Consider the following 18,266-nt stretch of genomic DNA (forward strand, 5'->3'; position numbering starts at 1 on the left):
AGAGAGAAGGGCCATCAAATGCTAATGATGGGCCAGGCAAGATGAGTGCTGAGAGCTGACTCAGAGATTTGGAGGTCACAGGAGATCTTAACAGGAGCACTTTTGATAGGATGGTTTGGGTGGAACTGGAGTGGGTTTGGGAGAGAACAGGAGAGACGCGATGGGAGACAATGTAGACCACTCTTTGGAGGAGTCAGACATTTAGTTCCTGCCCCATATGAGATGTGACTTTGGATAAATTAATTTTCTGAGCTTCCGCTTCTCCTCTTGTAAAACAGGAATAGTAATATGGATACTGTGAAAATCAAATAAAATACGTATGTGCATGCGTGCTCAGTCATGTTTGACTCTTTCGGATCCCATGGACTGTAGCCTGCCAGGCTCCTCTGTTCATGGAATCTTCCAGGCAACAATACTGAAATAGGTTGCTATTTCTTACTCCAGGGGATCTTCCTGACCCAGGGATCAAACCCGTGTCTCTTGCGTCTCCTATACTGGCAGGTGGATTCTTTACCATGGAACCACCAGGGAAACTCCAATATATATACTGGGTGTAGCACATAACAACTACTTAGTAAGTTAATATCAACATTATTATGACATAATTTCTGTGTGGGAAAGATACTTAACCTTTCCATGCCTCAGTTTTATTTGTAAAATGGGAGTAGAAATAGTACCTACTCCACTGTGTTACTGAAAGGATTAAATGAGATAATCTGTATGAAGCAGATAATCTGTAACAAATGGCTTGTGGCTCATTACATAAATTCGATAAAGCTCTTATTATTTATGCAATTCTTTTGTGAATGCTGGCCTACCTCTTTTAATAAATACAGTGCTGCCCAGAAGGGACAGGGTGCTGAACTTATTTGCTATCCTTGTGTTAATGTGATCCAAACTCGTTAACTTTTGATGGCAGCTGTCTCTGCTGCCTGGCACTGTGTAAAGCCCGATGAAGTGATGGTTATTATAACTGACTCAAGATCTTGTTGTGAGCCAAACTCATTCTCCACACAGAGAAGTCGCTTGCTTTCACCTGAGAGTGAAGTCCCAAGGGTTAACAGTTGCTTTCCATCTCCTCTATAGTCTTCTAGCACAGGCAGCAGAATTCCTGCAGGTATGCTTCATCATTCTTGAGGATCTGAAGAATCCAGGGAACTTTCCCCAGGAAGACCTGCACACACACAACATTTAAAGCCTTGGGATAAGAAAAGCCTTTTAAAGACTCAAAATGTGCTTCAATTGTAAAAGTTTTGCGTTTTTTTAACAACAGAAATTTATAAAAGAGATAAAAGTATATATGCTTGCAAGAGTCCAAAATAAAGATGGAAAGGTGACGTTTTTTCCTTAGAATTTTTTCAGTGGAGCGAGGTAGCATCAGTAGTTGTAGCTTCCAAACGTGCTTATGTTGGAGCTCCCCCTCCACCCTCATGTGATAAAGATGTACATACAGTGTTTTTAAAGTCCAAGTTCTGTAAAGAGAGCTCTGTGGTGGCTTCTCATGGGGTCAAATTAGAAGAAAGCTTAAACTGTGGTAAGGCCACCCTATGAGAATTACTCTAAGATCCTTACTTCCCAAAGAAGTCACTTATGTCACTTTGTTTTTTTCAAGGAAAAAAAGAGGGTAGCTTAAGGTGAGCTCCAAGGTCTATCCAACACTGAAACTCTACAGTGCTGTCAACAGAATGTCAAAGAAAGGATTTTCAGCACCAGGGCTGGCAACAGAACTCCTGTCCCAGAGCGCCACCTAGCAGTGAGGAGACAGCAAAACCTGATTTCAGAAGAACTATGAACTTCAATTAATTTAGAACAGGGCAGATTTTTTACTCTTGCCTGGAAAATCCCATGGACGGAGCAGCCTGGTAGGCTGCAGTCCATGTTGTCGCTAGGAGTCGGACACGACTGAGCGACTTCATGTTCACTTTTCACTTTCATGCATTGGAGAAGGAAATGGCAACCCACTCCAGTGTTCTTGCCTGAGAATCCCAGGGACGGGGAAGCCTGGTGGGCTGCCGTCTCTGGGGTCGCACAGAGTCGAACACAACTGAAGCGACTTAGCAGCAGATTTTTTTAAAATCCAGCTTTGAAAAAAAAAAACCCAGCTTTGGTGAAATATTCCCATCACGAGATCTACTCTGAGAGGTAATTCAGGTAGAGAAATCCTGGGTTTATAATCCTCAAGTTAAAACTCCCACGAGGTTTTCACACACCTTCACTCTTGCTGTCTGTCCCATTTTAGCAGCTGTTGTTCTAAGCTCAGCTATGTCTGGTCTCAAAGAAAGCCTGGGAAGTTTTAGCATCATACCCCGAGCTAATGCCTTCTGATACCAGACCACTCCAACACTGCAATAGATTCCTTCCAAAGACAGCAGGAAATTGAATTTTGTTAAGGTTTCATATCAAGTTTCCACTTGTATCAGTTTCTCTTGTCCAATCAAGATAAAATGAGAACTGGTTAACAAAGAGTAAAACAGTTACTGCTGACTCCAGTGTGGCATGTCCTTCCCACACTTGTCATGGGACTGTAACACTTGGTCCTTTTTGAGAGGGGGAGAAGCAGCACCATAACTGAAGCATATCACACCACCCATGTTAAGTCTTTATGATACTGAGTGGGAAAGTGCCACCAGGGGAGATCAAAGAACCTGGGTTTAGATATCAGATAACCAACTTAAAATCATTTTAGGGCACATGGGGAGATGCCAACCAATGGAGTTAAAACCTCAGAGATTCAGATGAGTAAGTTCGAGGGATGTGCTGTCCAACATCATGGCTGTAGCAAACGATGTTGTATTGTGCACTCCAAAATCTATTGATCTCCTGTCCAATGTTTTCACTTAAAATTAAAAATTTGGTTGCAGAAGTCAATCACAACCCTACTCTTCCAATAGTAACGATTTTCTAACACAATAGTTCTCAAGTTCTTATTCCCACAGCAGTGTTTCTGAGGGATAAACCCCCCAGTCCGTCACAGCAGCTCACATCTCTGCATTTGGGAGGGAAAGTGAGGGGCAATGGGGGGCTGGAGGACACTGGACCCTGTCAGATGAAGCAAAGGACGAGGAATCGGGCATGCTGAAGGGGGCAGCAGGAATAGTTGGAAAAAGTTGAACAGTAGCCTCCTCTAAGCCCTCCCGTAAGAACCATCATGGTTGAGGGGACCTCCCTCATCGTCCAGTGGTTAAGACTCTGAGCTTCCAATGCAGGGGATGTGGGTTCCAATCCCTGGTCAGGGAACCAAGACCCCACATGCCATGTGGCTAAAAAATAAAAAATAAAGCTCAGGGTGAGACAGGTCAGGACACAGTGCATAGTTTTTCCTGCAGTTGGGATTATCTTCTTGTACAGTAGTTCTCGGCCCTTCAGCTTATCGGAACACCTGGGACCAATAAAACCAAAGCCTTTGGAGGATGCTGTGGTCCAAGCTGCAGACCTTTTTCCAACTCCCCCAGGAGACTGAAACAGGGCCAGGCTGGCAAACTGCTGCCCTTCCTGTGGGCTTGGAAATGCTGGTAATGGGCAGTCATGAGCATTTGATTTTTCAATGTGAATTTTCAATTTAACCTTTGCCATCTAGCAAGTTGAAAGCCAGTGGCAGTTTCCCCTGCTAATTTCTTTAGCTGCAAATCACTACGCTGAATTTAAAACAGAAACCTCACAACGTGAATCTTCCAAGTCATTAAAAGCATTAATGACATAAAAGTATTAACAGTACTTTTAAAAGTATTAATGGCATAAAAGCCACCAAAAACTAAAAGGGAGACTCTTGGTAAGAAGAGCAGATTCTTTGGTGTCTTTCATTTTGTTTTTGCCCCTGGAGGCCGTTATTTGAAACCAGAAGCAGCACTGTCACAATCCTGCCTGTAACACCCGACCCACCCCCCCATTACACAACTCAATTTAGCCCCAACTGAGAAAGCCCACAAAAAAACAGCTTCCGTCCAAACTAATGTATTACCCCCAAAGAACAATTTTAATCAATTTCTTTTGTTTGATCACTGAACTGGGGTCTGTGGTGCTGAAAGGAGTTTCTGGAAAATAAGATGGGACATCAAAGGTGTGCCTCCAAGAATGAATCAGAGCCATACGTTACAAGGAGCCAATCTGGTAAATCAAACTTCTCTGAGAGAAAGCGAAGAAGCTGGTTGCTGAGAAGCTGCAAATATGAGACTTTTATTTTATTTATTTTGGCACTTTCTTTCATAAGCTAAACTGGGAAAATAACCAAATATGGTTTGTGCAGAAGAATAACTTAGACAAAACATCTCCAGTCCTTCTCAGTTCTCTCATCTGGGAGATGTGCTCCTTATTCAACTCGAAATTCAAAGTTTAAATGGGCTCTTTGCTCATTTGATCAGACTCTTCCCACGAAAGCCTTCTGTTTAATAGACATTCAGAATATATAGCCTAGCAGAAAGAGATCAAGATTTCAACTGACCTGAATTATATCCTATTCTCTGTCCTGTTTACTCATTCATTCACTCGAAATGTACTGAACACCTACCAACCTGCCAGAAAGGAGGCAACTCTAAGGTGGTGGCAGTAGCTCCACAGAGAAACAGAAGGGCTGGTGAGCTATTTAGGAGGTAGCATTTGACAGGCTTTTATGATGGGCTGGATGAGAGATGAAGGGCAGAGAGCAGTCAAGAATGATCCCACTCCGAGATTTATATCTCAGGCAGCTAGTGGGTAGTGGCAAGGACACCAGGGATGGAGGTAGGACCTGGGTGGAGAAGGGTGATTTTCTTGACCTTTTTCTGTTCACGAATGTGTAAGGCGGGTTTCAGGAGTCATGGACTCCTAGAACATAGGGAACAATTTTGGACGAATGTGCACTTTCTGGGGGGCTTCCCTGGTGGCTCAGATGGTAAAGAATCCACCTGCAATTGGGAAATATGGGCTCGATCCCTGGGTCATAAAGATCCCCTGGAGAAAGGAATGGCTACCCACTCCAGTATTCTTGCCTGGAGAATTCTATGGGGTCACAGAGTCAGACACTACTGACACTGGATAGTCCTCAGTATTTGACAAAAATTAATAACCCCATAAAAGGTTAGGGATCAGTGATACACAGCATATAAAAATGGGAAATTCTTAAACATTACATTCACATCAAACATGATTTTGCCAAGTTGTTCAAATAGTCTTTAATAAAACTATGTCTCCAGAGTATTCCATACTTATGATCTGGTATAAGAACAAAGTAGCATCACTGAGCATTAATTTCATTCAACTTAGAAGACTTGATAAAAATTCCACAAAATTCTAGAATTGATAGCAAAAATTGAATGTTGAATAACTTTGTAAATCTGAAGTGATTCTAAGCAAAGCCAGTATAGAATGCCGGTTTATTGATAATTCCATGATGTTGGCTAGAATTGATTTTGGCCTTTATTGTAAAACTCACAATTTTTCTCTTAACTCATGTTTTGAGGCAACTTTACCGAGCCTTATAAATCTGGATAAACTCATCTGTTGCAAGAATTCCAAGTAGAAAGTAAATGAAGACCAAAAAGTTTTGGTGGAGTTAAGTTTCTGAGTTCAAATAGTTTATCAAAGATAAATCTGCATCAACTGCAGAAAAGGTTGTTGAAAAACATTCTACTTGATCATAAACAGATGTTCCACTGCCTACAATGTGAGACATAAAAAGGATGTTATCACTTAACTATAGTCAAAAGTTCCACCCTTCTTCTCTCAATTCAATAACTCTACAGAGAACCAGGAGGACTAATGAGACATTAAGAGGTACAATTTGACAGGCCTCTGTCCCACTCCTGATCAGTACAAGAGAAGTTATTGCTTTTAAAATTCAGAAAAGAGAGGATAAACTTGTGATATGTCTGCTGAAGTTTCATCCCTCTAGGCAAAGACCTGCATCCATTAGGAGGAAGGTACCATGAGGAGGAAATAAGGAACAACCTGCAGGGATCCATTTTGCCTAACAGTAGTCTAAATGTTACATATACAGTCACTTAATTGACAGGTATTGTCATATACATGGCCATGAGAAGAGATTTTTTTATCAGAACATATGAGTAACAGTACTGTAGTAACAGGATACTTTTGTCGAGAAGTCCTTTGCTGCAGTAAGAAATGAACTGAGCTCAGCCTTTGGTTTCTACTATGGTCCTGTGGAATGACAGGTTAAGGAAGAGTTTGTACCAGACATCGCCTAAATGGAGTTGAGAAGTACCTGGAAACACTATGCTCCAGGCAGAAGAGCTACTGCAGGCAAGTTTCTGTATGCGGAATCAGGAAATGCAGGAAGCGGCTGAAACAGCACTGAACTCTGGTCACAGCAAGATGGGATGAGGTTTGGTGTTCAGCGTGTCAAACAGTCCCCAGGAAGCAGCTAAGAAACTGGGAGACAACTTACAAAGATTCGATAACATTGCTGTGAACAAGAGAAAGAAACCAAGTCTTTGAGTAGCTGCCAAGTATTTAAAAGGCTCCAGTGTGAATGAATCTCCAATTTCATGGAATTAAGGTATTTAGCTACAGGATAGCAAAGGTTCACAAAGGTCGAAGTACGTGAAGAATAAAGAGGTCATGCCCAAAATGAAGACAAACATTTTAGTCAAGAAGAATGTCAAATCTTTGCTTTTACTGTATAATGAACTTTGTATTGTACTCAGTTAAGTTCTTTGCTGCTGCTGCTGCTAAGTCGCTTCAGTTGTGTCCGACTCTGTGCGACCCCATAGATGGCAGCCCACCAGGCTCCCCCATCCCTGGGATTCTCAAGGCAAGAACACTGGAGTGGGTTGCCATTTCCTTCTCCAATGCATGAAAGTGAAAAGTGAAACTAAGTTCTTTAGGTCACATATTTAAGTGAAATTTTAATTCCTGCAGAATCATTACAACAAAAAGCACAAAAAACACCTCAACATTTCTGACAAAACAAATTCCAACTTCATAAATATTTAAATAAATCAAACAAAATGCTATTTCAAACTCCAAGAATTAGGCTGATCATTAATTCTTTGAGCCCAATAACTTCCCATGAGTTCTGTAACAGAAGTTTAGAGGGCAGAGAGTCATATCTTGGTTTCCTCATCAAATTTTTATCTAAACTGCACCAGAAATAATAACCAAGTAAACACTGGTTCCTATATAACCATTTTCCATAAATTGAAAAATACTAAAATTTAACAGAAATATAAAACAAAGTTTATACCAAACAGAAAAATAAAAGTATTTCCTGAGATTTATGCTTATAACCAACAAAACTGAGTTGTGAACAAGTTCTCTACTCAGTTTTGGGGTACATCAAACACTCAATTTCATGTAAAAAGTGGTACACGATGATTCTAATATTAAAGAAGTCCTTGACTGAAAAGTTAAAACGATTTCTGTCTACCATGGTGTGAAGAACAGCAGAGATTAAGGTATTCTGGTTCCAAAAGGTTTAAGACACCAAGAACTTACACGGTTGACTGGTGACCAAGACAAATGATACCTAGCTGTTAGGAACAGGGTTGCGTTCAAAGCATGTGGACAAATTTATTTAATAGGTGCCTTCGCTGACATCTTGGAAAATGTCATAATCTGAATGGACTATAGGAAATGAAATCTTTTAAATGTCTTGGTGATGGCTCCTGCAAAATTATGAACAATGTAGCTCTATACATATAAATAAAACAAATTTAATTCTGAAAAGATACCAAAAGTTTGTTAGAAAGGCCTTGCTTCCTAGTATAGATGCTAATAGGAAGCCTCAGAAGGACTGCTTTGTTAAGATTTTAGTTTCTCATCCCCAAAGATGCCCCTGTCCAGATTCTTCAGCTGCAGAACTGGCCCACTGTTATTTAAGCTATACACAATGAAGAACATGATATCTTTGTAGATCAACCTCTTTCCCCACCAACACCAGGGATTGCTCAGCTACCTATCAGAATCACCATTCATTTGGACTTAAAATACCAAACTATGTTTTCTGGCGTCAAATCATTGATATGACACAGACGGTGTTGCACTATTCTCCCGTGGAAAGCTCCCTGAGCTAGGAGTCAGCAGACATGGGAATTTAAGCTGTGTGACCACAGGCAAGTCAGTCGGTCTAGGTTTCAAATTTCCTTATCTGACATCCTTTCTACATCAAAACCTACAAAGTCTTTAGGCTAGACATGCCTGACTGCAGGCAGAAGTCTCTAGTCATCCCCGTGCCTTGAAACAGACAACTGGCATCTCAAATGTGTGAGAGTGCATGGTTCGGTGCAGCTGGAATGGCCCTCTTTTGACTTCCTATGGTGTGTTTCTGGATAGGAGAGGGGTACTGACTACAAGCCACTGGAGTTAAAACCTGAGTGGCTAACAGTAAAGCCACTCTCTCTCTTCTAACCCTAAGGAGTTTATGACCAGGATTCTCCAGTGTGTTCTCAACCTCCCATGCCCTCAATACATACCTCAGGTTCCCACTTCCCACTTAACATTCCTTGGGGACTGCGACTACTTCTAATAGGTTAACCTTAACACCAAAAACATGGGGAGGAGATGGCGGTTTTTCTAAGTGTAGTAGATGTCAACCCATCTTTTGACAATGAAATACAATTAACCCTAAACCATGAGCATTTCCCTATCTTTTCAACATTTCTTACTGCTGCTGCTGCTAAGTTGCTTCAGTCGTGTCCGACTCTGTGCGATCCCATAGACGGCAGCTCACCAGGCTCCCCCATCCCTGAGATTCTCCAGGCAAGAATACTGGGGTGGGTTGCCATTTCCTTCTCCAATGCATGAAAGTGGAAAGTGAAAAGTTAAAGTGAAGTTGCTCAGTCGTGTCCGACTCTTAGCAACCTCATGGACTGCAGCCTACCAGGCTCCTCCATCCATGGGATTTTCCAGGCAAGAGTACTGGAGTGGGGTGCCATTGCCTTTTCCATTCTTACTGCTACTCCTGCCCATATACAGAAACCTATTTACTCATTTTCAAATGATCTATTAAATTTGTTTGATGCTTTGAGCTATTTCAGTTACCCACCAAACAAAGCCCACGTTATGGGAGAAGGTAGGGAAACAATGGCAGATTGGCTGTCTTAGTCAAAGTCAAGTAGCCAAACTGTACAAGCCTCTCAAAGTTCAGTCCTTCACTCTTCTAATTTAAATAAGATCTTAACTATTCATTACTAAACAGGCCTCCGTCTAAGTGTGTTGACACTCATTAGTTTGAGATAGCTCTGTCTAAAAGATCTGGTCATTTGCAAACGATTCCAAAAGAGCCTTAATAACACAATGATTCCATAATCCCCATCTAACTGGCAAAGTGTAAAATTAGTTGCCATCAGGTTACCCAGTGTTGGCAGGGTTCTTGCTGGTAGTTTTGTGCTGTTATACAGTGTTCGGAGAAGGCAATGGCACCCCACTCCAGTACTCTTGCCTGGAAAATCCCATGGATGGAGGAGCCTGGTAGGCTGCAGTCCATGGGGTCTCGAAGAGTCGGACATGACTGAGCGACTTCACTTTCATGCATTGCAGAAGGAAATGGCAACCCACTCTTGCCTGGAGAATCCCAGGGACGAGGGAGCCTGTTAGGCTGCTGTCTGTGGGGTCGCACAGAGTTGGACACGACTGACGTGACTTAGCAGCAGCAGAGAGACTACTAAATGTGTAAAGACTGCTTCTACCAGATTCACTTGGCCAGGAACCCACTGTCTGTCCATCTGGAGAAGTGAAGAATAGAACTCAAACTTGCCCTTTTCTCTGAATAATCATTCAAAATGAGTTTTCTCCTTTAGAAACAAACTGTGGATAATTACATAAACTTATATGAAAAACAGCTGTTTCAGTTCATATCACAGTCAAGTATCATATATGACATTTACCTGTCAAAGTGATATTTAACGGTTCATTGACCCTCCATATAACTCTTTGACTGCCTTCTCCAATAAAGGTATCTGATACAAAACCCCAAAAACCCAAATGGGAAATCTGTTCTATCTGGGTCAACTATCAGTGATGTTTCCAGATTACATTTTTTTGGTTAATTAGCATACCATCATTGATATAGATATATTAGAATTGATCCAACCAGTCCATCCTAAAGGAGATCAGTCCTGGGTGTTCATTGGAAGGACTGATGCTGAAGCTGAAACTCCAATACTTTGGCCACCTCACACGAAGAGCTGACTCATTGGAAAAGACCCTGATCCTGGGAGGGACTGAGGGCAGAAGGAGAAGGGAACAACAGAGGATGAGATGGCTGGATGGCATCACCGACTCGATGGACATAAGTTTGAGTGAACTCCGGGAGTTGGTGATGGACAGGGAGGCTTGGCATGTTGCGATTCATGGGGTCGCAAAGAATCAGACACAACTGAGTGACTGAACCGAACTGAACTGAAAGGTGAATCTGGATTTGAAATTTTTACTGCATTAAAAATGCTCTAAGGTTTTTAAACCAAAACCCTCAGCAGTTAAGAGACTTTGGGTTTGTTTCATGATCACTTCATCCTAAGAAAGAAGTTTTAACCATTAATACTCTACATTTAAATGTACTCTGATATTTACTTTCATTTCACCCCCTTCCTCAGTAGACATTTTGCTGACTAACTAACTGTGCAGAACAGAGGAGACATTCCTTATTGTAGGAATAAAGAAAGGAACTAGGAGCCAGCTCTGCCACTTAATGTCAAAGCAGGAGGCTTTAGAAGAGGGGCTAGGAGGGTGAGGATCTAGTCATATGCAACAGGCCAGTAATTCACACCTCCTTCTCTGATTTTATCACTAAGAAATGCTTCTGCATTGGATTTTTTTTTAAATTGGGGGATAAGTCTTGTATTTTACCACAAAGAATTTGGTATCATTCACATTCTTTAATTTCACCTTTCAGTCTTTTCTCCTGATGGTTTACACTATCAGCTAAACAGAATTTCCTATAATAAATTGGACTTCAGAGAACATCATGCTCTGTAACGCAGGCTTCCCTGGTGGCTCAGATGGTAGAGAATCTGCCTGCAGTGAGGGAGACCTGGGTTTGATCCCTGGGTTGGGAAGATCCCTGGACAAACGGCCATCCACTTTAGTATTCTTGCCTGGAGAATTCCATGGACAGAGAAGCCTGGCAGGCTATACAGTCCATGGGGTCACAAAGAGTTAGACATGACTGAGTGTTTCACAAGTGCTCTATAAATGCTTAAACAATACCACTGTTTAGCTACTGTTACATTAAGGCTCCAGAGAACTATGACGACTGCAGAGATGGCTCAGCTCAGTTTCAACAACTGTTCTCTAATTTTCTTATTAAGTCTTCAAGAAACTGCCTACACTAAAAGATAGCGTCATCTTTTTTTTTTCTTTTAATGAGCAAAGATTCATGGTGTGGATTTTCTTAGTGATCCTAGTATTTCAAAGAATTAATGACAGCGAAGATTGGAGCCGTAGATTCTCTCTATGGTATAGAAGTTTTCAAACGAGGAAAAGCAGCCTTAAAAGTCAGACATCCTCTCTCTGGAGACAGCTGCGACAATTTTTTGCTAAGTATGGATCACAAAACATTAGTTTTTCAGCTTACATTTATCAGTCATGATATATACATGAAAAACATTTATAGAAACACAAACTAAAAAGTCCTTTAAACTTCTATATTGAACAAAGGCGAACAAAACTCTAAAATAAACATCATTAATGAAAATGATAATGAATGTTAGAAATCAATACTTAAACAACAAAGGGGACTGTGAGCATAATAAAGCTAACAAAGGGCTGCACAGAAAGACAAAGGCATCAACTTTGTCTTGAAACTTTGTCAACAAATACTGTTTTTGTCTCAATACCTCCTTCTTGGTTTGACTTGGGAAGGCATCACGCCCTAAGCCTCTGGTTGACTTTTTCCTCCCCACCGCCCTCATGTTTCCATCTTTTTCACACTGGGGTACCAGTGCAGGAGGCTGTTGGATGTGGCAAGCCTTGCGGCAGCTCCTAAGGCAGCAGTGGCTGTGCTTCGAGGAATGTAGAACTTCTGAGAAATCTGGTGCTCGGGAGACAAAATCAAAGAGAGCTGGTCCACGGCTCCCTGACTTGTATCTTTGAACACTGTAATAGCAGAGCTACTAGAAAAATCTTCATTCTCTAGGCTCTCTGGGGAGCCTTCCACTGAAAAAGAAAGAAAACAAAGGTCTCTTCAGGGGGTCCTCACACTCTCCTGTTCTACATCTTTACAGACCTGTTGTTGTTGTCATTGTTGAATTGCTAAGTCATTTGACTCTTTTGCAATCCCATGGACTGTAACCCACCAGGCTCCTTTGTCCAAGTGATTTTCCAGGAGAGGGTAGCCACTTCCTTCTCCAGGGGATCTTTCTGACCCAGGAATTGAACCCACGTCTCCTGCATTGGCAGGCAGACTCCTTACCACTGAGCCACCGAGGAAACCCCATCTTAAGGTTAGGTGGTAAAACTACCAATGGCAAATCAAGAGAGAATGAAGCTCAGAAACCAGTCAACAATGGAAAGGAAATGAGGATGGGGGATCATGCACTGAGATAAATTCTTGTCAGTGTGAGATCAAAGGAGGAGGAAGGTCAAGTGAGGTCAAAGATGAGAGGAAAAACATGTACTTGTGAACAAGGAAGGGGAGATCTCTTTCTAGGACATCATAAAAATAAACTGAATATAATTCCAATTCCAAGAAAGAATCCTTAGGCTCTCCTATTTCCTTCCAGCAGTGAGCAAAATAGTGTCCCATAGGCCTTCTCTATTGCCAAAGTCATTCCAATTCCACATCTGCTGGTGTAAAAACAAAACTGAACAAGACTGTGTTTGCTAAGAAATTCCAAAAACCAGTTATCAGCCATAAAAAGAATTCCTTGGGAATTAGTTTAACTAAGAAGAAGGGTCTTTTCCATGAGACAAATTGCTAGGAACTTCAATGCCAAGAGGTCTTAAGAGCAAAGAGGAGGTTACGAGGCACCTCACGTGTGTACTCTGCACCAGGGCTACTGAAGGAGCTGGTCTATGAACTGTTTGTTACCTGCCTGCGATGGGAGGAGCTGGTGCCAGCACCTAAGCCAACACACTGCTTCCTTCAAGAAAGTCCTGCTTTAGGAAAAAAAAAATCGAGGTGAGCTAAGTGAAGAGCTACTGTGGTGTCCATTATCACAAATGCTTCATAGACAAGTGCTGGTATGCTGACTACATTCTCAAAAGCACTGCTCTAGACCCTAAAATTACAGACTTCAAAAAAAAACTCAGAAGAAGCAGGCACAATCTAATATCCTATCCATCTTTCTATCTTTAACATCTAGTGCACTAGGCGTGTGATATATGTGCCATATGTTTGTGATAAATTAAGGAGAATTTGACAGGGTATTCTAAAAAGTAAAACTCTGAACACAAGACTATCATTAATGGCCACTAGAGTGAAAAAAGAGATGGTGAATCCTAGTGAAATAATGGGTTTTACATGCAGCCATTGATGAGTTCAGATTTTAAAAGGTATAAAAATATGAAAGCAGGGACACATGAAAGAATTTAGGAGTGCAACAAAACTTCAGCTTCCAGACATGATGCTAATTTAACAGGGATTGAAAAACAATATCTCTTGCTTTAAACAACTAGAAAACTGGACAAAATAAATAAAACAACAGCTCTCAGACATTGACCAACAAGCTTGCTGCTGCTGCTAAGTCGCTTCAGTTGTGTCCGACTCTCTGCGACCCCTTAGACAGCAGCCCACCAGGCTCCCCCGTCCCTGGGATTCTCCAGGTAAGAACACTGGAGTGGGTTGCCATTTCCTTCTCCAATGCATGAAAGTGAAAAGTGAAAGTGAAGTCGCTCAGTCGTGTCCGACTCTTAGCAACCCCATGGACTGCAGCCTACCAGGCTCCTCCGTCCATGGGATTTTCCAGGCAAGAGTACTGGAGTGGGTTGCCATTACCAACAAGCTTACATGACAGCAATCCCTGAGAAATGGGAAACAAATGGAGTAAGCTTTATGAGTGCTTGAGTTCACTGTCAAGATAAAGTCCAGGCTGAAGTACAGGGAGGGAGAGTCCACACTGAGCCTGGAGGTCTCACTGCACTGAGAAGACGGAGCTTGGAATTCAAGAAGGCCAAGGACAGAGGAGCTTGAAGGATTATAGTCCTTGGGGTCGCAAACAGTCAGACACGACTTAGTGACTAAACAACAAGCAAGGTGGCTGGAATTGGTGGGGGGAGTACAAGTGCAAGGCAGCTAGCTGTAGGGAAAGAAGCAGCTGGAGGCCTACAGAGAGGCCCCTCCAGCCTGAGGCTGGGGAGTGATCTGGCTCATGCCTGAGAAAACCACCAAGGCCAGGGAGAAGACCTATTTGAAAGGAGCAGGCAGAACAATCACTACAGTTTATGTTGGGGCAAAACATTTTGTGTTCCCACCAGCTACAGTGTAAAGACACCTGCAGGACATCAAGTCCCATCAATACCCTCAGAAAGGTACTGCCTAGTAGGGCTGACAGACTAAAGGCTTTTCTAATCAGCCTAATGAAATCTAAAATAAATGCAGAAATAATCAAATCTATTTCAGATAATTTAATTACCCCCAAACGATAGACAGATACTATATAGACAGCAGGGAGGGAAGGAAGAAAGGAAGGAAAGAGAGAAGAAAAAGAGATTCAGTCATTCAGTCAACAACGTGTATGTAATTCGGTACCTGCCATCTAATAAAAAACTATCAGATGTGCAAAAAAATAGAAAAATATGACTTGTGATCAAGAGAAAAACCATTCAGTAGAAGCCAGTTCAGAAATGACAGATGACAGAATGCAGAAATGATACATATGCTTGAATCACAAGATAAGCGTGTTAAAACAGCTGTCACAAGAACACTCAAAGTATTCAAGAAGTGAACGATGAGTACGCAGAGGAGAAAGAGGGAAGATACCAAAAAAAAAAAAAAACACACACAAAAAACCCTACAGATTATAAATTGAACTTCTGAGATGAAAAATACACCAGACAGGAAAATAATATATTAAGCACAGAACAAGAAAAGGTTATATTATGCTCATAGATAAGAAAACTCAATACTGTTAACACGTCACTTCTCCCTAAATTAATCTAGAGATTTTTTTTTTAATCTCAATAAAGATTTTAGCAGGCTTTCTGTAGAAATTAAGTTAATCCTAAAATTCATATGGAAAATGACCTGGAATAGCCAAAGCAATTTTTAAAAAAATGAACAAATCTGTATCACTTCAAGACTTATTATAAAGCCACAGAAATCAAGACAGGGGTATAAAGGCAGACATAATCGCAGGAGAACATAATTAAAGTCAAGAAATAGACCCTCACATACTCAACTTATTGGCTTTTGACAAAGACATCAAGGCAGTTAAATGGAGCAAGAGCTGCCTTTTCAATAAATCATACTGGAACAATTGAATATTTATATGCAATCAAAATAAACATTGATCCTTATACCACACCACATACAAAAATTAACAACTGGATCACAGACCTAACATAAGACCTAAAACTACAGAACTTTTGTAAGAGAAAGTCTTAATTATTTGAGTTAGGAAAATTTCTAAATAGGATACAAAAAGTTCAAACCATAAAGAAAAAATAATTAACAAATCTGATTTTATCAAAAGGAAAACTTGCTCTTCCAAGAACACTATTAAGGAAATGAAAACACAGGCCGTATACCTGGAAATATTTGCAATATAAGCATCTGACAAAGGTTTTATGTCTAGAATGAAGAATTTTTACAAGCCAATAAAAATATAACCCAATAGAAATGCATAAATACTTGAACAGGTAATTCAAATGGCACATAAACACAGGAAAGCACAGTCAATGTCACTGGTAAATAGGGAAGTGCAAATTAAAACCACAATAAGATACCACTACACGACCACTAAAATGGGAAAATTTTAAAGACTGGAGATATAGTATGTTGGCATGAATATAAAGCAATCAGCAATCAAGGACATTCAGTTCAGCTCAGTCGCTCAGTCGTGTCCGACTCTTTGCGACCCCATGAATCGCAGCACGCCAGGCCTCCCTGTCCATCACCATCTCCCGGAGTTCACTCAGACTCGAGTCCATCGAGTCCGTGATGCCATCCAGCCATCTCGTCCTTGGTCGTCCCCTTCTCCTCCTGCCCCCAATCTCTCCCAGCATCAGAGTCTACCAATGAATCAACTCTTCGCATGAGGTGTCCAAAGTACCGGAGCTTCAGCTTTAGCATCATTCCTTCCAAAGAAATCCCAGGGTTGATCTCCTTTAGAATGGACTGGTTGGATCTCCTTGCAGTCCAAGGGACCCTCAAGAGTCTTCTCCAACACCACACTTCAAAAGCATCAATTCTTCGGCACTCAGCCTTCTTCACAGTCCAACTCTCACATCCATACATGACCACTGGAAAAACCATAGCCTTGACTAGACGGACCTTAGTTGGCAAAGTAATGTCTCTGCTTTTGAATATACTATCTAGGTTGGTCATAACTTTTCTTCCAAGGAGTAAGCGTCTTTTAATTTCATGGCTGCAGTCACCATCTGCAGTGATTTCATGCAAAGATGGGGTTGATAAAGGACAGAAATAGTCTGGACCTAACAGAAGCAGAAGATATTAAGAAGAGGTGGCAAGAATACACGGAAGAACTGTACAAAAAAGATCTTCAAGACCCAGATAATCATGATGATGTGATCACTAATCTAGAGCCAGACATCGTGGAATGTGAAGTCAAGTGGGCCTTAGAAAGCATCACTATGAACAAAGCTAGTGGAGGTGATGGAATTCCAGTTGAGCTCTTTCAAATCCTGAAAGATGATGCTGTGAAAGTGCTGCACTCAATATGCCAGCAAGTGTGGAAAACTCAGCAGTGGCCACAGGACTGGAAAAGGTCAGTTTTCATTCCAATTCCAAAGAAAGGCAATGCCAAAGAATGCTCAAACTACCGCACAATTGCACTCATCTCACATGCTAGCAAAGTAATGCTCAAAATTCTCCAAGCCAGACTTCAGCAATACATGAACTGTGAACTCCCTGATGTTCAAGCTGGTTTTAGAAAAGGCAGAGGAACCAGAGGTCAAATTGCCAATGTCCGCTGGATCAAGGACATTGCTGATGTGAATTACCAAATGGCACAGTCATTTTGGAAAACATTTTGACAGTTCTTAGAAAGCTAAACATGCAGTCAGCATATGACCCAGCAACCCCACTCCTAGGTACTGAATGAATAGAAATAAAAAATACATGTCTACTCAAAGAGCTGAACATTCACAGCAGTTTTATTCATGACCCAAATCTGGAAATAATCCATCATCTGGTGAACAGATAAACTGGTGTATGTCTCTACTACTGTGTACTGCTGCTACTGCTAAGTCGCTTCAGTCATGTCTGACTCTGTGCTACCCCATAGACGGCAGCCCACCAGGCTCCTCTGTCTCTGGGATTCTCCAGGCAAGAATACTGGAGTGGGGCGCCATTGCCTTCTCCAATGCATGAAAGTGAAGTTGCTCAGTTGTGCCGACTCTTAGCGACCCCATGGACTAGAGCCTACCAGGCTCCTCCATCCATGGGATTTTCCAGGCAAGAGTACTGGAGTGGAGTGCCATTGCCTTCTCCGACCGTGTACTACTCAGCAATAAGTAAGAAAAAACATTAGACATTGGCAACAACATAGATGAATCTCTAAAACACTGTGCTAAATGAAAGAAGTCAGCCATAAAAACTACATACTACGATTTCCTTTATATGAAATTCTAGAAAGCCAATGAGACAGGGAGTAAGACGGAATGACTGCAAAGACACATGAAGCTTTTCAGACTGACAAAAATGTTCTATTATCATAATTGTAGTGCTGCCTACAGGACTGTACACATCTGTCAGAACTCACAGAATTTCATACTTAAAAACTGGCAAACTTTAAGGTGCATAAACCTGATCATCTCCCCAAACTGCAGAAAACAAGAAAAGTGGCAAAGTAAAAAGGAAGAACTAAGTCCAAAAATAACACGAGGACTTGAGACAAATGCTAGCGTTTATAATTTTTCAAGTTATGTTCTGAAAAATATAAATCAAGGTTTTCAGCAACATGGCCAACCACTGCATCTGTCCACTGTCTGTCAACCTACCTGACCCAGAACTGACCAATGCAGGAGGTGAGGACAGCTGAATTTGCTTTGGTGGAGTCTGAGTGTTGCTAGGCTCAAACTGGCCGCCTTCTGCTGACTGCTGTGACTGGATAAGAGAGATGTAGAACTCCTCCAGTTTGGGCAACGTGGGAGAATCTGAGGCACTCTTGACATTTGATTGCTACAGAATGGGGGAAATGGGGCAAAAGCATGAA

At 41.5% G+C, this 18,266-nt stretch overlaps 1 protein-coding gene across 1 annotated transcript in view; it reads right to left on the reverse strand.

The window, feature by feature from the left end:
• Positions 1-11,839: 11,839 nt before the first annotated feature.
• The window catches only part of TDRD5 (tudor domain containing 5), an 86,361-nt gene continuing 79,934 nt past the window's right edge, over positions 11,840-18,266 (reverse strand). The window contains 2 exon segments of the mRNA XM_040263887.1: positions 11,840-12,087; positions 18,052-18,232. Of these exon segments, the coding sequence (XP_040119821.1) occupies positions 11,840-12,087; positions 18,052-18,232 (429 nt within the window).

Source organism: Oryx dammah, unplaced genomic scaffold (genome assembly GCF_014754425.2).
Source record: "Oryx dammah isolate SB20612 unplaced genomic scaffold, SCBI_Odam_1.1 HiC_scaffold_21, whole genome shotgun sequence".
Taxonomy (NCBI): domain Eukaryota; kingdom Metazoa; phylum Chordata; class Mammalia; order Artiodactyla; family Bovidae; genus Oryx; species Oryx dammah.